This window comes from Paroedura picta, chromosome 3 (genome assembly GCF_049243985.1).
Source record: "Paroedura picta isolate Pp20150507F chromosome 3, Ppicta_v3.0, whole genome shotgun sequence".
Classification (NCBI taxonomy): Eukaryota; Metazoa; Chordata; class Lepidosauria; order Squamata; family Gekkonidae; genus Paroedura; species Paroedura picta.
The window spans coordinates 143,717,592-143,743,285 of NC_135371.1; the positions used below are offsets into that span (position 1 = coordinate 143,717,592).

The 25,694-nt window shown below is 41.7% G+C and overlaps 1 protein-coding gene across 3 annotated transcripts in view; it reads right to left on the bottom strand.

Annotated features, from left to right (window-relative positions):
• Window positions 1-25,694, bottom strand: part of LOC143833042 (ATP-binding cassette sub-family A member 10-like) — a 113,630-nt gene that overhangs the window by 64,897 nt on the left and 23,039 nt on the right. For 2 of the 3 annotated variants that reach the window (XM_077328354.1, XM_077328353.1), the window contains 10 exons: window positions 23,096-23,306; window positions 21,900-22,058; window positions 16,827-16,927; window positions 12,183-12,409; window positions 11,262-11,400; window positions 9,031-9,216; window positions 8,612-8,744; window positions 6,312-6,468; window positions 5,009-5,067; window positions 1,040-1,150 (listed from right to left, as the gene is read on the bottom strand). In XM_077328354.1, coding sequence (XP_077184469.1) covers window positions 1,040-1,150; window positions 5,009-5,067; window positions 6,312-6,468; window positions 8,612-8,744; window positions 9,031-9,216; window positions 11,262-11,400; window positions 12,183-12,409; window positions 16,827-16,927; window positions 21,900-22,058; window positions 23,096-23,306 — 1,483 coding nt within the window. The remainder of the gene's footprint in view (window positions 1-1,039; window positions 1,151-5,008; window positions 5,068-6,311; window positions 6,469-8,611; window positions 8,745-9,030; window positions 9,217-11,261; window positions 11,401-12,182; window positions 12,410-16,826; window positions 16,928-21,899; window positions 22,059-23,095; window positions 23,307-25,694) is intronic. The other variant, XM_077328355.1, reaches the window with a different exon arrangement.

Below are 25,694 nucleotides of genomic sequence, written 5' to 3' on the forward strand. Positions count from 1 at the left end.
AAGAAAAGTGTGTACCCAACCTTTGCTTGAAGACTGCCAGTGAGGGGGAGTTCACCACCTCCTTAGGCAGCCTATTCCATTGCTGAACTACTCTGACTGTGAAAAAAAATTTCCTGATATCTAGCCTATATCGTTGTACTTGTAGTTTAAACCCATTACTGCGTGTCCTCTCCTCTGCAGCCAACGGGAACAGCATCTTGCCCTCTCCAAATGACAACCTTTCAAATACTTAAAGAGGGCTATCATGTCCCCTCTCAACCTCCTTTTCTCCAGGCTGAACATTCCCAAGTCCCTCAACCTATCTTCATAGGGCTTGGTCCCTTGGCCCCAGATCATCCTTGTCGCTCTCCTCTGTACCCTTTCAATTTTATCTACGTTCCTGAGAACATATGTCCTGAAAAGTGGAAGACGATTGAAAGTTTTTTTTATCTCACTATGCATGCTAACCTTGTTCAACTCGTATATCCATATTCCTCACAATTTATTTTATTTGTGATATTGTGATAATGTGACTGTAAAGTAATGGCAATGTTATGGTATGTTGAGTTTACTCCCTGGCCTTGGGATAAGATAGTTACTGGCAATTTCCTTGTAGGAATGTTTCACACTGGTATGGAAACAGATGGGGCAAGCAGCATATGGTAATGTGATAGCCTTTGATCACTGTCACAGACAGTTTTATTTCTCCCATGTTTGTGTGAACAACAACTGAATTTCAAGGGGATTGATTGGCTGTTTTGGCAAAGAATTATCATTGGCTATATTTGGATGTGTGACACAGTTTACTAATGTAACAGAATTAATTTTTGCTATATATTCCCACAGTCATCTAAGGAGTTCTTAGTCTGATGAAGAGTGCTTGCACTTGAAAGCTCACGCCCTGAATAAATCTTTGTTGGTCTTAAAGATGCTACTGGACTCTGAGTCTATTGTGCTACTTCAGACCAACACAGCTACCCATTTGAATCAACTGAAAGTATGGTTATTTCAAAGAAAGTCTGATTGATACTAATGAGCTTTATGAAACTTTGATTCTTACCAGCAGATGGGTTGAAAAGTCCACTGAGAATATTTAGTAGTGTTGTTTTTCCAGCACCACTATGACCAAGAATAGCAGTGATCTGACCTTCATAAATATTCAAGGATAAACCTAGTAAACAAGAAATTGTGTAAGTACTAAAAGTGACAATGTTACCTTAGTCTCCTATATTTTTAATCTAATGCACCTGAGCTACCATCAACCTCCATTATGCAAGTGTAAATGCATTGGATAATTAATGAAAAAGACTTTTCGCCAGAATGTCTTAAGACATTAAGACTTTAGAAACTGCCAGAATAGAAACAAGTCACTACTGAAGAGCATTTACACTTAGTGATGTTAATACTTGTAAACCTCGGTATATTGGGGAATGTAGAACCATTTGGAGAGTGAACCATATACACTTATATATCACCATAAGATTAAGTTTACATTATTCTGATACATTTTCATTATTGGAAAGAATTTATTTAAAGAGGACCCACTGATAAAATATTAAGAGTATCACATATCACTGATGAAGATACCAAAAATAGAATATACCTAGGAGTTCATTTTGATGATTTGGAAAGTTTGAGAAATTATTTTCCATTTGAATAAACTGTTTTTTGCCATCGCCATCTTGAAAGTCATTTCCTGACTTGCATCTAGTTAATGGCAATGCTTTTCCAATGACTTTTTAACAAAATATAATATCATACTGATTTAGAAAAGTGCTTCAGGTTTTAACTGATATATTTAAGAAGGCTACTGAACCCTATTAATGTACCTATAGGAGTCTGTTGGTTGAAAAGTGACATGTGAAGGGCTGAATGGACCCCTTTTAGAATCTTGGGGAGGACAAAGAATTGACAGATGAAGGAGAAACAAACAACACAGAAATTACAAAGAGAAGTATAGAAATTACATAGAGCGTTCTAATTTTGGTTATAAAGAAGAGAGTGAGGATGTCTAGGGATTAGAAAGAGAAAGGATTATATTGTTTAAAAGGCAGAAAAACAGAATTATTCTTAAAATTGGTTAGTTTTGTGATCTGTTATAATTAGGGATGAGCACAAACCATGATGCATTTTAGCCAGTTCATGGTTCATGAACTGAAGTTTGTGACGGCTAAACATGTATGAACCATTCACAAACTTTCAGGCAGTTCGTGCAGTTTGTGAATGGTTTTAAATGGGGAATTTTAATGGTTTTAATATACTGATTTGTACTAAAACACTGTGAACTACCGTGAGCCGGCTTCCAAGAGCGGTGGTCATACAAATCGAATTAATAATGATAATGATAATGATAATGATAATGATAATGATAATGATAATGATAATGATAATGATAATGATAATGATAATGATAATGATAATGATAATGATACTGCCAGAGTATGAACAAGTCACTACTGAAGAGCATTTACACTTAGTGATGTTAATACTTGTAGACCTCGGTATGTATATAATAATAATAATAATAATAATAATAATAATGATAATGATAATAATGATAATAATGATAATAATTTCCTGACAGACTGTCTCCACTTATAATCAAAATATTTACCAGACTTCTTGTCAGTTTCAAGAAGTTTTTTTCCCCTTTACCAGTGTCCCTTTAGACTTCCTTCCCATCTTCTTGCAAATAGCTTGCAATATCCCCCATTCTCTTGCTTTAATTTGTTACTCTGAGCTATGAGATCAGTCCATTTAAGTTTGCAAAGCCAGTAGCCCTGAGTTCTGCTGGCATTCTGCAACTTATAATAGGTTGCGCTGGGCCTACAAAATCATACAACCCTTGTTTAGATTTCTTGTGGTGTGCTTTGAGATCAGTCATTTTAAGATTGCAGTGCCACAGTGTCACAGTTTCAGAAACTGGTTGTGCTGGGCTTGAAAAAAAGTCCCCTTTTTAGTTTGTACTGCAGGGATGCTCTGGTTTGATCTTAGTCCTCTTTACTTGCTTTGCCCCAATAGCACTGGATTTTGCTGGGCATTCTGTACATAAGTGGTTGTGCTGGGCTTGCAATATTCTCCTCCCAACTGATATGCTAGACCAGTGGTAGTCAAACTGTGACCCTCCAGATGTCCATGGACTACAATTCCCATGAGCCCCTGCCAGTGAACATGTCCATGGACATCTGAAGGGCCGCAATTTGACTACCCCTGTGCTAGATCATAAAAAAATGTACTGATGTGATTTCTTACATATTAGAAAGAAACCAGAAGGCATATGATGGGTTTGTCTGGAGTGAGGATAAAATCTGAGGTGGAACAGCAAGGGTTTCACATACAATAAGACCTGTGATTAATCAACTGGATTAGAACTAAAGATGTAATTTTTTTTGATGATCTCTAGCTTGCTAAATCTATCAAGGTGGGGCAGGCTGTTAATGCTTGTTAATTGATGTGGGTGTGAAGAGAAGGCGATATTGGGAGACTGATGAGATTAGTAAAACCTTTCTCAGAGAACCTATTGTTTCAATTATATAAATCTGTATGGGGAGAAAAAGTTAATTAGTGACTCAGCCCCTTAAGTCTCACAGAATCTAATCTTAATGTTCAGGTATGATCTAAAGATATGACACCTGGCTGGCCTCCATGTTTCCTTCTTGGAAGCAGACACTGCAATCATGGTCTCTCTAGATGGAATTTACATTTACTCTAGTGTCCATTCCTTCCAGACAGTGCATTGTAAATTAATACTCAACAGGACAGTAAGCAAGGGTGTTTATGATTATGCTAGCTATAAACTACCCTCAAGGTAAGGAGAGGTCTGGCAACTCCCTGGCCTTCCAACTCCATTGCTTGGAATGTGATTCTGTGCTAGACATCTGTCCTGTTGACATTTATTTATTGTATTTATTTGCAATTAAACATTGTCACAATGGCACTGGTTACTGAGAGCTAGTACACTGCACTGGTTCTGCTGTGCTTGCAAAAATGCCCCCCCCCACACACACACCCCTTCAGTTGCTGCTGTAGAGATTCTCTGGGATTTTGACTCTCCAGGACTCTGCAGAGATTCTCTGTAACTTTGATTCTGTAATGCTGGGTTTCTATTGCCCTTACTTTTTCTTTTCTCTCCCTCGCTTTTTTTTTGCTTTTTTTAAAAAAAATCCCTCCATTAGAAACAATGGTGGATAGAACACCTTCTTTAGGGGAACCATAATTCAGACCCTATAAATCCAATACTCATCAAACTTGAAGGTCAGGTAAAGGAGAGTAAGCCAGAGATCCCCTGAGAGTTTGGTGTCCCTAGCATGCTGGTGGGCTTTTCTACCACATCACAAACAGGACTAGTTTGTTTAGCTCCTAAAAGTTCATGACAGTCATGAACTAGACATATCACAGACCATGAATAGAAATGAACAGTATTCTCCCAGTTTGTGCTCATTCCAAATTGGAACCACTTCTTTGTCAAAATATGTATTACAGGACTTGCAGGGTCCAAGATCTTGCATGTGTTCTGTCTATCTTTCTACAGTTTCTGTGTTAGATCAACAGCTTTGGTGACTGCAATATTAAACTTTGGCAGCTAGAAGAAAAAGTGTGTGTTTGTGTATATTTATGTAAACACACCACAAATGCACACACATATACGGAACTTGTTTCCCAGAGAAATACTCCTTCTTCGAGTGTTCTGAGATATTATCTTCCGTATATTGTTTTTTTTCATGCAAATCCTTACTGACTCTCAGTTTTCTAAAATAGATTGAACAAAGATGGCATATAATACTTCAGAGGTTAAAGGCATCTCATAAACTGTTTAAAGAGAGCAAAACACCAAAAAGTCATAGGAAAAGACATTGCACCACCGATTGCTATAAATTTTATTGCATTGAAAAATCTAGACTGCCAGATAAACCAGGGAAACTTTTTAAGCAATTCATCTTAAAGCTAAAGACTTTGATAAACTTGGGAGGAGGGGTCAGGTTTTTTAAAAAAATAGGCTGGATGGAGAAAACAATCAAAGATATCTCACCTCTCAAAGCTTCTGTTTTCTTGCTCTTCACTTGGTATGTTTTTTTAATATTATTGATTCTAGAAGATTGAAATGCAATTCATTGTTGGTACATAATTACAATCATCATGTAAGAACACTATTTCCAAGGGGGAAATACCTGGCCTTGTCTGCCACTGTTTCACATTCAGTACAGATTCAGCTTTTTTGTATCTCAGTACTATAATTTTCCTCTGATTTATGCTCAGCTGGTTGTTGTTCTCAGTCTAGATCTGATCCACAGACTTGAAGCTCATTTGTACTTTAATAACAGTGATATAGGGGAAAGGTACAGCCAACTTATGGCAACCCACAAGTTATTTAAGGCAAGAGATGGAGAGTTTGTTATTGCCTGCCTGTGCATAGCTACCCTGGGTACCATTTGTAGTCTTCCATCTAAGTACTAACCATGGCTGATCCTGATCTGATGAGATCAGGTTAGCATAGCCCATCCAGATCAGACCTAATGACTCACAGTATCCCAGGTTTATTTCATAAGACAGTGGTTCTCAACCTGGGGGTTGGGACCCCTTTGGGGCTCGAATGACCCTTTCACAGGGGTCATGGCAGGGCAAGCAGCTTAGCTGGGGGGGGCACCATCCACACAACAGCCTTGAGGGGTAGATCGAGATAGAGCATTTATCTGTTTGGAGAAGCAGAAAAGAGCGAGATCAGCATGGTGGGACAAAAGGCAGAACTGAACAGAGAAACCCCAGGAAAAAAAATTATATACAATCATGAACAATGGCTCTTCACGCCATTGGTCAGTTTTGGTTTAAATTCTGTGAAAGAACACTTGCATAATTTTATGGTTGGGGGTCACCACAACATGAGGAACTGTATTAAAGGATTGCGGCATAAGTAAGGTTGAGAACCACTGTCATAAGAGCTTAGAAGCTAAGCAGGGTCAACACTTGGTTGAGAGAACATCAAGGAATACTAGGGTTGCTATGCAGATGAAGGCAATTGAAAATCACCTCTGCTCATCTCTTGCTTTGAAAAACCCTATGAGTTGGAACTCCATGGGGTCTTCATGGATCAGTTACAACTTAATGGCTTAATTACAACTTAATGCTTCACCTTTAACAGCAATATAATTCTGTTTGTTTTCTTTGCAAAGAAAGAGGTACAATCTTCACTGAAATCTTGTGAAAGCAAAAATGAAATACTCTTGACTGCAGAGGATAGTTCATGGAGTAAGGACAATAATGATAAAACTACATCCCCTTAAAACCACGGTATGATAACATATTTATAGCTAGTATTTCCTGTCCAGTATATTTACCTTATGGATTCTTTTGCATCAAATTCAGGAGATACGGGCTCAACATTATCACTGAAGATATTGCTATGGCTTTGTTCATGAATATAGTCACTTCTTTGTTTAAACCAGTAGGACTTCTTTAGGAAAAATAACGGTGGATAAACCACTCCGTATTTGTCTAGTAGAGATATTAAAAGTCAAACCATTTGAAAATCAAGAGGTATAGTTAAATCTTTTCTTCATATTTAATACCATCAGGCCTCACCACTTATCTAATCAGTCTCACTGAAGGAAAGGGGCATTCCTGAACAACTAGCTGGAGATGAGCAGAAAAATCAGAGGAATTAAAGACATCTGGATTTTTCTTTTAACAAATTGATGATTCTGAAGTGGAAAAAAGTAACTGAAAACTGAGTATCGGAGTCAAATGTTAGTATTTAGAGATGGCTTCATAGTGTTTATATTTGAGCAATACTTCCATATTCAGGATATTAAACTGAATTCATAAGCCTAGTCTGAATCATTCACCATTTTAATAGATAAATATGAAGTATCATTATATTTGGTTTGGTCTGTGGACTTCCTTGGATATTGACATGCATGCATATGATGCTTTTTAGTTCATTAAGCTAGAGGGCATCATTCTGAAGAGGATATGTCCCGTTAGATGGGGCCCCTTCTTTGGTAGATGGACCAATATTCTGTAATAACTAGGATACCCCTCTGGCCTAATGAGCTAACCTTTTGACAAACTAAGGAATGAAATGATCCTGGTCAGATATGTTTAGAAACCGGAAGTCAGTAAACCTTGAGAAGAGTACTGGTGGGTTTAGTGACAATTTGGGTACTAGAAAGAGTATCCCTGGCTTCTGGAAACCAAAAGAGTCAAACACTTCAAGAAAGCATATTGACATATTTAGGAAAAATTGAAACAAAAACCTGTCATCTTAAAGATTTGAAATCACAGCAGAAATCTTAAAAATCTCCCTGTTCTGTGAAACATATGTAGTCTGTGCCTGTACTGATTTACCTCAGCATACCTCAGAACTTTTACCCCTAATTTCACCTTTATGTAGAATAAAATATTTGGTTATTTTTGAACTTTAAAAAACCCTCTTTCGTGCCATTTCAGTAATTTAAGGTATGAACTCATCATCTCCCTCAGGCTCCAGGGCTGAGTCAGCAGCAAAATATCATACTATGACAGGGGGAGTTTGCCATTGCTCTTCAGAAAAGAAGAAAATAGATAGTGCTCCATTAGCTCAACAAACATTCTACCATCTTCACCAGGCAAAGTTTCTACCACCCAACTTGGCCCTGGAAGATTTAGTCACAATGGTCCATGTGACAGTCACCTCTAGATTAGATTACTGCAACTCACTCTATGTGGGTCTACCCTTGGCCTTGACTCAAAAGTTACAGTTGATAAAACATGCAGCTGCTTGAGTCCTTATAAGGACCCCCTGGACAGCCCATGTTCAACCTGTCCAACCATAGCTGCATTGGTTGCTGATAGAGTTCTGGGTCAAGTTCAAGGTGCTGGTACTAACCTCTATCCAGCTGGTGCCAGAGATCATCCATAAGAGCAACCAAGACAGGCTCCACCCTATGGTCAAGTCAGAAGCCAGACTGGAATGGATCAAGCACCAAAGTTTCCTCGAAGAATGCCAGCAACTGACATCTATCCTGAACTTATACACTCTTCTTGCAAAGTTCTAATAATCTTTTTGATATTTTTTGGCTCATGTTTCTTACCATGATAAAAATAGATTTTGTAAAATAAACCAGTCATCTAGCACCTAGCATTTCCCCCTGTTTGTTCTGTTGGCACATGTTTGGGTACACCCATTTTTTCTTTATCCTCTAATTCAATTTAAACAGAATGTCTTCTGGAGAGAAGAAAGGGTTAACATCAAGAAAAAGCAGTGCAGATTTCAAGTCTCTGAGTAACAACAACCAGTATAAAATAACACAGCAAAGTTTTCCCACAGTGAGAGTAAGAAATACATGATGAAATAGCAACAAGAAGAGTAAGTAACTTCTGAAACCAAGATTTCTTGAAGCAAGCCATGAATGAGCATTGCCTGTGGGTCACTTTTTAGATTCCCCAAAGGGACCATGATTTAAATAAATCATGGTTTCACATTATGTCTAAACTCAACCTGTATGCCAGTCATAAGATTCCCAGAAAACACATCACTTCCGGACAGCTTGGGCAAGCAATTTCTGATCGAGGTATTACCCATATTACCTCCCTCCTTTCCACTAAGAGCCACAGAAGTTAAATCTTAGTTACTGAATATTCATAAAATTTTGCTTACCAGGAATTACTTTGTCAAAATAGAGGGCCAGCAGCATGTATAAAATGCTATCAATAACCAGGATATAAAAACACGAGTCCTCCACTATGTTAAACAAATGTAAGGCTTTTCCATATTTCTGAAGCATGATAATCTATAAAGAAAGAACAAAAGCTAAGCTTTGCTAAAGTCATATGGGCTAAAGCAAGCAGGCCCATTTAATGTTTGAGAACTAGTCCCAATCCCTCAAGTCGCAGCAGTCAACATTTCTTTCCACAGGCAACGGCCAGGAGAAGATATCCGAGGATGAAATGAAAATGCATACGTCATGGGGCTTACAGGTGTTCTTGCTTTGTTGACATGTGTAACGTATGTTCAGTCAGCTCTCTTATGCTGTGTAGAGGTGCAAGTGTTCACCCTAGATTTTAAAAATGTTCTACCTTTGAGATTTTAGCGCCGAAAGCAAAAGGGCAAAAGAGGCTCAGCATCCATTCCAAAGGAGCAGGCATTTGAAATATCAGCATGGTAACACTGAGGGCTCCAAAAAAGAAAGTCAGGACAAAGACGAAGGAGCTGGTGGCTTTCGCCGTTTTTAGGAGAGAACTGAGCATGAAACATAAATGGATCTGAAAAACAGGACACATTTTCATTACTAATTCAAAGCTTTCCTAAGCAGATTGAATGTACACATTTCACAGCTCTACCCTAAGACTGTTTTTCTATGGTATACATAAATGCACATCTATTTGTTTTATCTTATGTATATAAATCAAAGTACTTCCTAGGAACTGGTCACAAAGTAACTGATTTCAAGTGTAACCTAAGTCTCTCTTTTTTTCTAATGCCATTCGGCAACCATCAAATCTGATCAGCAAGTTTTAACTCCACTGGATATAATTAGTCGGAAAGAGCCTGGGCCAAAATGATTTGAGAACAAGTGGGAGTGCTCAGGACAGCAGAAATATCTTCCTGAGGGCCTCTTTATTCACACTAAAGTTTCTCCAAAATGTACAACATGACTATCACATTGTTTAACGGGAATAAGGCAGAACGTAATTTCCCCCTAAACTGAACAGCAAGTAGATACTGCACATGCAAGAGGAGTAGTTGGTGGTGGTGGTGGGGGGGGGGAGCTTTGAGTAGTGACAGGAGACAGGAAGTTGAAGGGTTCTAGAAGGTAAGGGTCTGTGAAAAATGTCCCCTTGGATCTACTAGTTAGGCAAATTGGAGGTTAGCACTGGAGTAAGGTACTGTTTGGTCCTCAGATTGGGGAGCTTGAAATTATTACTATAATTAACAATAAATGAAGGGAACATTCCAATCTCTTGATTACATGGCTCCTGATGGTTGCTAAAGAGCTTTTCTGCATGTTCAGTGATCCAGTTGATCCACAAGCATCAGAATCATGTGGGATACAGGTCTTCCAAGTGTCTGCCCCCACCCTACATTTATCCAGATGTGCTGCCGCCTTAAATTTCTCCAAGACATGTCTTAAATAATCAGGATTTTTGAACAAAGCTGCTGTCCTCAACAGTGACATCTCAGCACTACTACCCCCGTTTGTACTTTTTATGCATGTGCTAAATTTATGTATCCGTAGAATACTAGGGGAGGATAATTCACCACACTCCAGAAAACAGAAAGTGGCAATGCATCGAATTCTGTAAAGTGGGTTGTATATTTGTTGTATATACTTCAGTAAACATTTTCCTCCCAGTGTGGCTGTGATTTTCTTGTAAATTTGGAGGAGGAAAAAGCAGAGGCAGGTGTTTTAAAAGTTGTGCAGCTCACAAGTAGCCAAAGAAGAGGGAGGTTAACTGGCTTGTTGAAGTAAACAAGAGTAGTAACAGCCACCTGCAGCCATAGGAAATTCAGCTTCATTCACCTTGTTGCTCATGGGGGGAGGGGGAATCATCTGAAAAATTCTGGATTGTGCTCAATCCAAAAGTATATTCACCCATCACTGTTTGGCCCCCAAACACTTTCCAGGTTTGAGCAACGTGCCAAGATGATAAGTGTTATGCTATCCTTTTATAGTGATAGAGTGATATTAGAGCAGCATGTTTTTAAAAGATAAAACTGAAACCACATATTTGTAATCATTAATGTTCATGATTTTTGTAGAGGCAAGTGGCTTACTAATTTTTAGAGTAAATAAATAACCAGAGGATCAACTAGCTTAATTAAAACTTGAATAGCAAAGTACTTGGAAAGGGTTTACTAATGGAACTGCTATGGAATGCACATTTTAAGCATCCACAGCTCTTTTACTTTGGTTTCCAGTTACTGCTAACATACTGTTTGAGGGCATAGAGGGAAGAGATAAAACAGAGGAGATGGTTTGATGACAAAAGTATGTGGGAATGGGTGAACGTATGTGGGTGAATCCAAATCAGAAAGATGAATCCAAATCAGTCTTTTAAAAAGACAAGGGTAAAAACAGTCCCAAAATAAACTGAGGTAAGACCTAAAGGCACCAGGAAAATGTGTAAAAATGAGGGGTTAACCTAAGCAATATGGTGCCAGAACTGACCTGCTGTCTTCAAGTACGGTTGATCTGGAAAACGTAGTACTAAAGAAGGTATCAAATACTTCAGTAGGTTTAATTTGGCCATCTACCACCATTCATTATGTGCATTTAAAGATTATAAAATAAATATCAAAGACTTACAGATGCTAGTCCATAAAGAAACAACAGAAGGAATAGGGCAGAAAAACAGCTTGTGGGAAGGATAAAATATTTGATAACAGGTGTCACCAAACTGGACATGATCAGGATGTACACTGCATACAGCAAATCCCAGGAAATCCTACAAATACAAACACAGACATCTGGGCCATTTGCATTATTTGGCACATAGGCCCTCACAAATTCTCAGTTTCAGAATATAAGTCTATGACAGTTCTTTTCTAGAACTGTAAGTCATACGTACGGCAGAAACAGCTAATATGCTGGATATGAGGTTAACATGGGAAACCAGACCCCATCAAGGTCTCCCCCTGCCCTGTAATATTTAGCTATATCACCTATAACCTCTACTTGAGAAAATCAATGACAATATTCCTAATTTCCCTTCACCTGCACAAAGCAGCCCATTATATAGAACAGTGGTAGTCAACCTGTAGTCCGCCAGATGGCCATGGACTACAATTCCCATGAGCCCCTGCCAGCCCCTGCCAGCTGTTCCCATGAGCCCCTGCCAGCTGTTGCTGTTGCTGGCAGGGGCTCATGGGAATTGTAGTCCATGGCCATCTGGAGGACCACAGGTTGACTACCCCTGATATAGAACATAGATCGGGAAATATACAACATCATTACAGAAGAACAAATTGGGAGGGAGGGCACAGGATTATCATATTCAATGCCATTTGTGTGTCCAGAATAAATTCTAATTCTGTCCTAAATATTGCCAGAGCAGCCATCACAATTATTTACTATCATGACGCTACTAAGTGGTTAACATTATGTGAATGTGTGTAATAGTCATAGGTCTCAAAAAGACTGCTTCTTAAAGCTTCACCAGTGCATATTTTCAGCATCCTGGCGATACCTCCAATTGGAAGGAGCACAGCAACTGGTCTCATAGCTCACCAGAACGCCATGTCTCGCACTCCCATCATCTTCATCAGTTCCTTTAGCTTCCTTTTTTCTCGTGAAACATTTTGCGATAAGAAGTATATAAATGGAGAGAAGCACATAGGTAAAATCAGAACGACAAAACTGAATTCAATATTACTGCTTGATGAAATTAAACGTGATCTCATACGGATGCCATGGATCGACTTCATTTCGTCCCACACAGAATGACCAGTGGTCAGCTGAAAAAAACATAAAGGCCAAAGGTTTCTTTTAAGTTACTGGCAATTCGCACAGTAGTTTTTAATGTGCAAGACATTTCACAGTCATCATAGCTTTCATTGCCACACCTACTTATCACTGTTCTTATTTTACAGAAAGGCATTGCCATTTATAACAAGAAATGTCACAACTCTTATTTATGTTGAATTGTCTTAAGATCGAACTGTTGTGTACACGATTTTTATACATTCCATGGCATATGGAAGAAATCTCATTGCTTTTTTGTTATATACAGCATAATGTTGCACTATATCTCTATTCCAGAGTGTTTCAGTCAATACAATATACTGTTCCGCATTGTCTGGAGCCACACCTTTGCCCAGATTTACCCAAGTCACAGCAGATATCCCATGACCCCAGCCTCAGTTTTGGGACTGACAACCGCTCCTATGGCCACTCTGGCAACAAGAAGACCAGGCAATGCAAAACTACTATGCAGCTCTTTAAGCTGTCAAAAACAGCTGCAGCTGGGCCAGATTTGCTAGGGGACAGATATGGGAGGTTAAGGAAAGCTGTTGGGCATATGTGTGATTAAGCCTAGCACATACAAGGGGTTGGGGAAGGGAAGGAAATGTGGTATAGCCTGATCTTATCAGACCTCAGAAACTAAGCAGGGTTAGAACTTTGAAGGGAGACCACCAAGGAGTTCTCTGTGAAGGAAAGCAATGGCAAATCACCAATGAATCTCCCTTGTCTTGAAACTCAGGGGTTGCCATTAATTAGCTGCAACTTGGCAGCACCCCACACCCATACCCCACACACCCCAAATGACAAGCCAGGGAAGAGGCTCCTGGCTTTCTCCAGGCTGTGAATGACATAGGGGTCCCCCTCCAGGAGATACCCCTGAACAGTACACCCCTGCTTTACTCCATCACCAATTCTCCAGATTGGAATCCTTACTGGTGACAATAGTCTCCGAGTCGTTGGAGACATATTTTTATATATGTTACCACCATATTTGATTGTTCTATTGTGGGGATTATTGGGAATTATACTGTCTTGGTATTTTTAGGGATCGTCTATTTTTATTATATTTTATTGTGAACTGCTTCAAGCCAGCTTGCTGTGAGTGGCAGTATACAAATCTAATTATGAACGAATATATATATACAATAAATAAATAAACCCCTCCCTCTAAACAGTAGAATCCCCAGAGGGACTGGCAGGAAAGGCCCAAGCAATGAAGTGTGATTGCCCAACCTGGATGGGGTGCAGTTATCCGTGGCTCACTCTGCCAGGAACCTGGGCATGATCTTGCACACCTCCCTCTCTATGGAGGCACTCATCACAAGAATAGCATGACTGGCATTCTACCACCTGTGCCAAGCCAAACTCCTAACACCCTACTTGGTCCTGGAACACGTAGCCGCAGTGATCCACGCAACAGTCACCTCTATACTAGATTTCTGCAACTTGCTCTATGCAGGCCTACCCTTACCCCTGATCCAGCAACAGGGGTAACTTACTGGCAGTGTGGGAAGCATTAGAGGAAACTCACCAGCAGCCTTACTGGCAACATGGCAACTATCCAGTATTTGGGCAAAAACTCTACAGTTAAAGCTGTTTTTACCATAGAGTTTCAGCCCAAATACCTGCATGACTTTGCCACATTGCCAGTGATGCTGGCTCTTATTGCTGCCAGAAATATAGCTGAAATGCAGGGCTTGTCAAAATCATATACCCACAATTTTTTCCCATGCTTTTGCATGTAAATATTTGTATTAATAATTCAAATAAATTTTATATAGCTAAGTAGTTAGAATAGGCAATAGGTTAACCTGTCCTGAGGTTAGTCTTTGCAAGTATTCAGAGATGCCAGCTAGATCTTAGACAGTTTAAGAATTGTAATTCATACAATACAGTCTACTTATTAATGTGTAGACGTAGGATCCATCATGTAAGGAAATGCCAGCATTCCTTAAAGATTAGAATAACAGAGCACATTTCTAGAATTCACAATGGCATTCTGGAAGTACCTCTTGCCAGACATTTTTGGGAAGCTTGATACACACAGAGAGATTTTCATTATTGTTTAATTTCAATATAAGTCCAATAAATTTAATAGAACAGATGCACAGAGAGTATTTCTGCAACATGAAACAAGATTGACTTTCAGATTAAAATCAATTGGTGCCACATGGGCTGAATCAAAATTTGAATCTGTCTGGTTTTCTGTGATTGCTTAAGTCTCAGGTTTGCGTGGTTATTTGTGTCAGCTGTATTACTAAATTATATTCAGTTGTATTATTATTATGTCATGTATTCCTTGGCGTTATATGGTTGCATATTGTTCTTTATGAATCTTTGCTTGACTTCAGCTTAATTCACCCCATATCAAGGTCTAGGCCTCTTTTGCAAACTACCAAGTAAATCTGTATAGTATTAGCAACATGTGGCCTTCATCTGCAGACCTCCCAAGTCTGCAGAAAAATCTGAAGTCTTAAAAAAAATCATGGGGGGATTAATTCTTCCAAAATTAAAATAGTTGTGCTTGAGCAGAGAATGCACCTACCTCTAGCGGTATGAGGTGCCTGGGAACTAGGATGGGTCCAGCAGCACAGCCCAGGACTGGTGCAGTCTGGGAGCTGCTCTGGGCCCAGCAGCAGTGGTGCAGACCAGGAATAACCTAGGTTTAGCAGCAGTTCCTAGTGATGGCAACCGTGCAGCCTAGGAGTTGCTCTGGGTCCTGTGGCAGCACAGCCCATGGTAAGTATGGGGGCAACAGTGGGCCTGTCAGTTGCTGCCCAAGATCCCAGGGACTGTGCCAGGCTCGCTGAGAGTGCATGCGTGCTAGGGACATTTCTTATTATTGCAATGTTAAGTCAGGTTTGCACTGCATGTATGTCTCTAAAGCAGCCTTTCTCAAATGTTTAACCATGGAAAAACCCCAGAAACATTCTTCAGGCTTCGAGAAGTGGTATGATCATATAGAATATGGTTTGGAAGCTTAGCTGTGTAGATGCCCATCTGCCCCCACCCACCTTCTCACCCCCTCCAAGCATATCATTGATCATTGAACTTCCACACATTTGGGAAACCCTTCCAGGGCCATCAAGAAACACCAGGGTGTGTGTGTATGTGTGTGTTTGAAACCCTGGTTGAGAAAGCCTTCTCCAAAGCATACAAATCCTCCTGAATTATCTCAGTTGCAATCAATTTCCCTTTTTGCTTAATGGAACATTTCCCCCTGATGTCACCCTTCCTCCTTCGGCAAGTACTCTTGTTGAAATTTGGTCATTTGCCAGTAGCTGGACATATAAGCTATTTTCAGTGAGGATTTCTCTAATTTAACTATTTGGCAGCTTACATGTCACTGTTCCTGACCAAACCCTTCTCCAACCACAGATCTGCCACCTGCCAAACTTAGTGTCCCTTGTCTTCAGCTAGAGTTCCAAGGAAGTCCTTATGTGAAAACATCTGCTTTGTGCACACACTGTCCAAATACCATGTCTTATTCTTGGTTGCACATTGAGTCAATATATAACTTTTTTTCCAAAGGTAGTGGTTTAAAATTCTCCTTTTTATTTATTTTGGAAAAGCATGCTGCTGCTTAGAAGCATTGCAGTCCCTTTTGAAGTGATCTTGTTTTCCACATGAGTGGCAAGTTTACCTTTTGCTTCAATTTGCAATACAGTATTTTCATAAGTGTTTGGCAAACGAATAAGTGGCAAACACAATTCAATCTTCATCTTAAGGTTTCCTTGCCAGCACTTCTGAACTATTCTGTTAGCCTAAGCATCAGATCTAGATGGTCACACAAATAACTTTCCTCTGGCATTATAATGCTAAATAGTCCCTTTTGTAAACAGAGCTGGCTTTTCAAAGAGGAACTCAGACCATCCTGCTCTTGCTGTTTAATTGATTATACAGTTCTTGGTAACTGACTTTAGTTCCATATTGGAGACCAAGATCTGATCTCACTTTCTTCCCTGCATTAATAAGTACTGCTTGCTATATAATCTTTTACCTACAATGGAATATAGCTGCCATGTCAGTACACCAATGGCACTAGTGTCTTAGGATAATGCTGCAATTTTGTTTATATGCAATTAAAATAGATGAGACGTTGTTGTTGTTGTTGTTGTTGTTGTTAGGTGCGAAGTTGTGTCTGACCCATCACGACCCCATGGACAATGATCCTCCAGGCCTTCCTGTCCTCTACCATTCCCCGGAGTCCATTTAAGTTTGCACCAACAGCTTCAGTGACTCCATCCAGCCACCTCATTCTCTGTCGTCCCCTTCTTCTTTTGCCCTCAATCCCTCCCAGCATTAGGCTCTTCTCCAGGGAGTCCTTCCTTCTCATGAGGTGGCCAAAGTATTTGAGTTTCATCTTCAAGACGAGGCATACTAGGACTGAAACCAAACAATCCTCCTTACCTCTATAAGAGCAGCATCAATGCTAGTCTGCAATGATAGAAATCCTTTGTGCCAGTAGCTTGGATTAAAACAATAGTCAGATGAGTAGTTGTAACACGTATCTACAGGCAAGAGGAAACAGAGGAAGACTGTTAATTATATGCACAATGGTTTACATTCATAATTTAAACTTAATAAAAGCAGTGAGTTCCCTCTCCCTGTGGCTCAATTTGCAGTTAAGTTGCCAATTAGGAGCAGCATCTGCAAACACTTGCCTTTTGTTACTAAACTGGCTCAATCTTGGGTTGCTTTTTAATATATATATATATTCTCATACTGTCTCTCAGGGTTTAGTGTGCAGATGCAGCACATGTTTGCAAATGTTGGACTTTTTAATGTCACCAGGGCACCAAGTTAATCCTTCCTTTATGTCTTTGCTTATGTCTGTTTGTCAACTTGGCCAACATGGAAGAATTGTTCTTTTTATTGCAAATATTTTGTTTATTTAGTTAGTTATTATTCAACTTATATCCTGCCCTTCACTTGTCTCCTGGGGCGGCTGCTTGGTTGACTGGCTTGATGTTCAGGATGGTAGGTTAACATTTATTTCCTAATAGATACAAAGGCACTTCTTGCCAACTCATCATACAAAGAGCTTTCGTTGTGCTGATTATTCAACATTCTTCTTCCAAGAAAGTTCCCGGGCTGATCTCTATAACATAAGGTATGGGTTTGGAGATTAGTTCGAAATTCATGAAGAAGAGTGCCTAAATGCTCTGGAAGCATTTCAAGATCCACATTCTTAATATTTATTTATTTTTATATTTGTATCCCACCTCTCCCAGCAACTCCCGAACCAAGGTGGCTCACAGTAAAACAATCCTTAACAGTTTGTCTTATATTTGAGAAACAGCCTCCTGGGCGGAGACTGTCCAGGGCCTGTCAGGGCTGTCTGGACATTACTTCCTGTCCCCAGAGGCCAATCAGCTGTGTGCCTTCTGATTGGCCAGCCCCACTCAGGCCCACCCCCTACAAACCCAACGATACCAATTACCTTTGTTTCGCTGTTGGACATTGCCAGGGATGTATGTGGGCTTCTGGGAGACTCCTGGGGACAGCAGGCAGAGGCACCAGCCTCAGAGGCTTGGCCGGGCTGGCACCAGCCTTAAGCCCTTGGGTGAGTAGGGGGGCGAAGGAACTCCATACACTGGTATTGCTCTGTGTGTGCGTGGCAGCCCCCCTCTCCCGGCTGCCTGCCTTGGGCTCCTGCACCTTCCCTGCCTGCCTGACTTTAACAGTGAGTATGGTTGTGTTTGTGTGTGTGTGTGTGTGACAGCGAGAAAGAGGGAGAGGGAGAGACAGTGAGAAAGCAGCTAACTCCCCCTCCCTTCAGGCCTGTTGTGAAGAAGCCTCTAACAGCCCCTGACTGTGGGGAGGGAGGCATTTCTGAGAGCAACTCAGGGGAGTCTGTGGGGGGACTTGTGAGGGGGGAAGCTTTCATCTTCTGCCAAACAGTTGGCTGACAGGGAGGCCACAGAAAAGGCCCTTTTCACTTAAAATACTGCTCTGACCAGCTTAGCTGCTGGAGGGAAGAAACAGCCAAGCCCTGTGTATTTCTTCTTTGCGACTCTCTGCAGATTTGAGGCTTACTACTCAGGGTTGTTGTGCAGACAAAACTGGATGCTGTTGCGGAGGTTCTTTTGTCTCATGTTTCATCGGCACAACAACCCTGTGCAGTAGACCTCAAGTGTTTCAACTCAACAGCAACCTATGTGGAAGGCCTTGCATGTTTCTACCCTGTCCAAACTCCAAAGCAGCCCTTTCTGCCTGAGGAGCTAATCTTTATACTCTGCAGATGAGCTGTAATTCCAGGAGCTCTCCAGGACCCACCTGGAGGTTGGCTACCCCTGGGTTGGAAATATTCCCGGAGGTTTGGAGGTGGGACTTCAAAATCGTACAATGCCTCACAGCCCAGCCTCCAAAGTACCCATTTTTGCCTGCAGACGTGGTCATCATAATCTAGAGATGAGCAGCGAACTAGAGACGATGGTAGAGGCTTGCTGACTGTGGTTGAACAGGAGTGGTGCAGATGTGTCCCTCCTGGACTATGAGCATTGGCCAGCCCTTACCAGCAACTGTTTGTATTTGGTGGCACAGACAGACAGATAGACCAGCATTGGTCCTCCGAGTCTGGAAAGTGCAAGAAGATCTAAATACAGAATATTTACAGCCTGAAACTATAAATAGTGAACAAGTAAATGGCTGGAGAGACATGGGAACTAGAGTGACTTTTTTCAAGCTTGGCCTGGTAAATAAAAAAAAAAACAATATTTGCCAGGAAGGTCCTATAAACTCAAAGGCATAAGTGGCCCAGAATTTCAAGTGGAGTTAGCTTTACAGGAAAGTATACACTGTCATGATGGAAGTTCATAGTCTAAGGAAGAGTGCTTGCACTCAAAAACTCACAAATAAATCTTTGTTGGTCTTAAAGGTGGTACTGGACTCTGATTTTATTGTGCTACTTCAGACCATCACGGCTACCCATTTGAATCTAGCGGACAGTGAAATTTTGGGGGGAAACTAGGTAACAACTTGGCCCTGTGGACAACAACAGGGACTGCAGTTGCCAGAAGTAGGCCTCAGGCTTCAGACATCACCAGCCAAGCAACCAAGGGGAGTCTGGGGCCATGTGCATTCCTTTTGAAGGGATGCATGTGAGGGGAAAGATCTTTCCCTTTTGAGTAACTTCCTGGAGATGAGCTGTATTTCCAGGGGATTCTCAGACCCCACCTGGAGAGCCAGCTTGGTGTAGCGGTTAGGAGTGCGGACTTCTAATCTGGTGAGTCGGGTTTAATTTCATGCTCCCCTACATGCAACAAGTCTTGTTGTGCATTTTGGATATAGGACCCATCTGAAACACCCTGCATGCTCCCTGTGCAGCCTGCTTTTTCTTGCCTATCATCTCTACGGAAAGGTAATTATACTGGACCCTCTTTTCCCACCCTGATCTTCTCTATATGACTGCTTACTAAGTGTGTTACATATATTTATGCTTTTTATTATTTTCTTTTCGATAAAGACTATTCTTATTTTCTGCCTTGAGTTCTTAAGGGTATAATGACCTCATATAACATTGGCAATCGATCCTTAAATGCTACATTCCTGCCCTCTCGCTCTGCTATTCCCCAAGGCTTAATACACCCGTGTCACAGGACATGCATGTAAGTGTGATTCAGGTAAAAGTCCTCCCCCCAAACTTTGAACATTACAAGGAAAGCTATCTATTTTCAATACAATTGTATTCTTTTTCTAGTTCCAGAAATCAGAAGGGGAGACTTTCCTGAGATCTTCCATGCCTGAAGAACCCGTTGCCATTGGGAGCAGTGAAGGATCAGTTGAGATAGGTACAGGACTCTGTACATTTGGTTAGCTAGCTGCTCCAGGAACAGGGAAATTTGATTCAATTTATTCAGCAGTGTTTGAAGGGTCTCACCCATCATCAATGCTAAATTAGCTAGTAAAATCCACTGTTCCAAGAGGTTCCAAGTTTGGTTGATCTGGAGCATGGTGAGATGGATCATTCAGAGGATCAAAAGACCCTGTGTGGGATCTGCTGGTGGGCAGCTTAGCACTTGTTGGGGATGAAACAATATCTCAAGACAAACAAGAATCAGCCAAAACTCTAGGATTTACATAGGAATGCGAAGCCGTACATGGAAGCTCGTTGGGCTCTGATAGGTACCTCTGCTGGGGTGCCCATGCTGCTGTGAGTTCTTTACCCACTCCCTTAGCATTTCACTGCAGAACCAGAAAGAACCAGGGCTGATATATCATTGTGGTGTGACAGTAATAACACATCAATTTGTGGTTGTTTAATAATAGTAGCAGCTTGGCTTAAATCTAACATATCAGAGGTGCATTTCTTTTTTTTCTCCCCCTTAAATAAAATGAACTGGCTGATGAATGATCAGTGGTTTGCAGCTGATTGCAATTAGCTTGCAGTAGTTAATGCTTGGAATTCGTGTAGTAGCAGCCTTGTCCAGAAAGTACTAAATAGCTTGAGAGATTTGCATTATTATCAATTAATGCAAAAAGTCATTCGAAAGGAGACTAAGCACCTAACACCAAGAAAAAGCCTCAGCTGAAATCTGAAATGCTCCAGTTCTCCGGTTAATCACCCAATTTGTACACAGCACTCAAAAAAGGGAGTCACCCAATTAAGATTTCTTGCAGCTTAAGTTATTGTTTTCCAAGGGAGCCACACGGATAAAGCTGCTCCAACAGGCAACATTAACGCTTACAGCTTTTAAAAGGAGAGGGTGCTCCCTGAGAACAATAACTGAACCACAGATAGAAGATGACATAGTAACATTTGCAGAGCAGCAGAGAGAGGCATCTGCAATCCTTGGCAGCCATAACCGGAGCCAAGGGGTTTCTCTTCTTGCCAACTCTGATGCACTTGATTTTGAAAATGCCAAATTTACCTTGCCTTTCGGGCTTTCATGAGTTTGCTAGCCTCAATGAAATATGTTTGCTAGATTCATTATTTATTTATTTATCTAATTATTTGGGGATTTATATACCACCCCTCTTGAACATACCATCTCAGAATGGTTTACAGAAGTTAAAGCACAGTACAAACCAGTATATTCCATATAAAAACACTATAAAACCACAATTATAGTAGCATTAGCCAAGATTACTGAATTATAGCCGGTCAGATGTTGGGTACTAGAAGGTGTCAGAAGAGGAAAGGAGAGGAGATGAGGTGGGAGGCAATATTTTGTTGTATGGTAAATAATGCTCCTATTCCACAACATTCAAGTCCTCACTTCACAGTTTCAGCCTAGGGATTCCTGGCAAAGTGGTTATACCTAGGAGCTGGGAGAACCTAGTTCAAATCCACACTCTACCATGGAAACTTGTTGAGTAACCATTGATCAATTCCCTCAGAGAAAAATGGCTGCTTCAGAAGATGGACTCTATACCACTGTACCCTACTGACGTTCTTCCCCCTCCTCAATTCCTGACCTCCCCAGACTCAGCCCCTCTAGAAATTTCTCAATTCAGAGCTGGCAACCTTACTTGAATTACCTGTGCCTGAAATGTAGTCATTTGGAAAAGATATGTCTCTTGAAGAAAATCGGAGTCGATAGGAAAAGTTATCTTGAAATATAACGCCAATGATGCCTTCATCCTCCTGGTGTGCTTCTCCTACTGCTTCTTCATCTTCCATGAGTTCAGTTCTTATACCTTTAGTATGGGAATGCTGCAGTTATTACAAGGAATCCCATGTAGATAGATGATACACAAAAGCTTTTTCCGCACAAAGACTGCTTGCTACACCACAGTTCCCTCCCAAGAGATAAGGACAATTTGTAAGCCTGCATTGAACTAGTCTTAACTCTAGCTGGCTAAGGCGAAGGGGAGGAAAAAAAGAAATTGATTGCAACTGAAAGCAGTTTTGAAGTTTTCCCATTCTGTCCTGTATCTTTAAAAACAAAAACCACGCTTGACATATAAATAACACAAGCTGGAACTCATTTTTGGGAAGAACAATTCTTCCCTGCATGCCCTTCCCTGAAAGCCATGTAATCTTTCCCATCCCCCCCCCCACACACACCCAACAGGCACTCTGCTTTTTTCTGCCCATTTGTCTTGAGCTTCCACCCCACTGGCAGCCTCTTCCCAAGAAAACTATGGTGCAGTTTTTTGTTGCCAGCTACTGGACCAGGCCCACTTGCATGGGGGGCAACTCTCAAGGCCTTGCGGGGCAGCATTTCATTTCCCCCACTATTTCCTCTTTCTGTCCTCCTGGCAACCCCCATGTCCTCTTCCCTTTCCCTGCCTCATTCTTGATTTCTCTGTCATTCACCAAATTACTTTTTATCTGTGCCACATCTTCAGATTTATTTATTGTTTAGTTACTTCATTTAAGAACTTAAGAAGAGCTCTTCTGGATCAGACCAATGGTTCATCAAGTTCAGCATGGCTCTGGGATTCAGAGATTTAATGTTTCTGAATGTGGAGGTTCTCCTCAATCAATATGGCTAGTATCACTTGGACCGTTTACGCACTGGTTTCATGCTGGGCTGCAGGCTGTAGTTCTAGTCGTGGCAGGTTGCCCCACCTCTTCCTGCACCCACATGGCGGAGCACTTGGCCCAGTTCACCTTATCCACCCCCAGAAAACTGTCTCTAGAATTCAGACAAACTGACCACCAACTCAGATGAAGCCTTGCAAAAATAATAATCTACCAGACATTATATACTTTCATGTGCTACATATACCTTTAATGACAGAGCTTTTTTCTATTTTCTCCATTATTGCTCTTGCTGTTTTTGTTCCTGGAGTATAAGCAATCTTAACTGTAGTAAAATTGAAGGAGAGGTCATCAAGATGTCCAAGGTCTGCCAGAGGTATTTCATCCATTGTACCCAGGCTCATGAACAATGAAATAAATAATATATTTAAAAGAAGAAGAAGCGATGAGAACCATTCCTGGAGATAACAGAGATGACAATGAACATAACACCCACAATAATTCATTGAAACTTTTATGCTTTGGGTATATCTAGTCCAGATTAAAGGAAGCCCCGATTTACCAAGGCCAAAGATTGATGGGCAGCAGCTCAGGCGCCCTGACGAAGATGCCCCAGAATTATATGTGGAATCACGTGTTGGGGCCACCTGACGCACATGTATCAGGCAAAGAGGTGGAGAGACAGGCCTATAAAAGGCACCATGTGTGCTGGCCTGGCGTCTTTCACCTGACCTGCTGCTCTGGACACTTGTGCCATTGCAGTAGAGAAAAGACCTGAGGGAAGCAAGGCCTAGCAGCAGGGGTAGCTCGGTCGAGGCTGCTTCAAGGCCCACTTTGCTTCCCATACAGGAATCCCCCCTTTATTGTCAGGATGCCAAGAAGAAGGAGATGCCGCATTGTGAGAAGTTGTTCTCTAATTGGCTATGGGGCTTTGCTGCGTACCTGTCCGTTGTGGCAGCAGCATAGCCAGAAAGGGGCTGGTACCTGAGCAGGTACCTTTCCCATGTTCTGGAGGCCAGGTAACTGTGGGGTGAGGAGGCCATCCTGGATTATGGTAAATATTTCCAGGAGCTGGCATCACACAATTCCCTAGCCAGGTGGGACATAAAACACCAGAACATGTGGTTGGTCTGGGTGGGTCCTAGTATGTAGCCACGGAGGGAGAAAAAGAGAAGAAGAAGAAGAAGAGTTGGTTCTTATATGCCGCCTTTTCCTACCCGAAGGAGGCTCAAAGCGGCTTACAGTTGCCTTCCCATTCCTCTCCCCACAACAGACACCCTGTGGGGTGGGTGAGGCTGAGAGAGCTCTGATATCACTGCCTGGTCAGAACAGTTTCATCAGTGCCGTGGTGAGTTCAAGGTCACCCAGCTAGTTGCATGTGGGGGGGCGCAGATTCGAACCTGGCATGCCAGATTATAAATCCGCACTCCTAACCACTACACCAAACTGCACTCCTAACCACTACACCAAGAGGAAGACTATGACTGGCAGGTATGAAACAGGACTGGTTTGCTAGGACTTCACTTGCATGGTGTATACCCGAAAGCCTTGCCACTACGCACATGTATGAGAACGTCATGGTGGGGAAACACACAAGATTGGGATGTACCAAGGAAGGTGGGGCATAGCAGCCCTTTTAATGGGCCCAATCTTCCACAAGGAGCGAAGGAGGATCAGGAGCCTTGGGTCCTTCTGCCACTTCCAAAACAGCTTGAAGCTGTCCCTGTGGAGTGGTACAGTTGGGCGCCCATGCCATTGAGGCTGGAGGCTTTGCGGCCTTGTCTGCTGTGGTACCCAAACATAGTGGCCACAGAGTACCTGTGTTCTGGCTTTGGTAACAGTTTTCACATACCGTTCATGGGACCCAGAATTGCAATGGATAGTGGCAATTTAAAGTCTGCCATTGCAATGCCAGAGGTGGTCTGGGATTAGCTGACCAAGGAATGCTTGGTTGGCCAGGTGGTGGGCCCATTTGCAACTCCCCTGCTTCCCAACTGAAAGGTAATTAGTTGGTCTGCTGCCTAAGGACCCAGTGTCAGGCAAGACCTGACCATCCTTGAGTTTCCTATATTGTTGGCAGCGATCCTCTGGCATGACCACTTTGCAAACAGCAGGGTGGTGTTTTGGTACAACATCTTGGTGGTCGTCTGCCTCATTAACAAACAGACATCCAGCTCAGAGCATGTTATGGGGCTTGTTCCCCAGCTGGTGCTGACATGTTTGGAGGAAAGCATTACATTTGCAGCGAAACACATGGCAGGGGTTCAGAATGAGGTGGAAGATGCTTTATTTCATTCACAGATTGAATGATTTCAGTGGCTCAACCCAAGGGCAAACTGAGAACCAGAGGAGTTCCCGGACAAGTTTTGGAGCCTTGGTAACAACTGATACTCCAAGGATTCCTGGGATCTATGCCTGCATCAACGAGGAGGGCATACATGGGTGCAGCTCAAGCCCTTCTGTGGATTGACAATTTAGCTGATTTTCAGTCTCTTTGGTCAATGACAGAGCCATTAGTACTCCAGTACCTGGCCACAACCCAGGCTTTTCATGATGAGCCATCATCACAGCAAATAATAGGGTTGGGGCACTGGAAGTCCAGAACTTATATGTTATACTTTTGCCCCACAATTTGTAACTAACCTGTGTGTTGTTCCAGGGCAAATGTCATCAGCCTTGCTGACCTCTTTGTGGGACATAGCTATGTGTATCGGGCCAGCCTCTATGGAACATGCTCTGGATGGGGATCTGACCTGGGCCTTAAAGATCACATCTGGCTGCAGTGGTCTGGACACATGGGGCTGAAATGGAGAGCTTTGCTGGACATGTTGGCCTCAGGGAGGGTG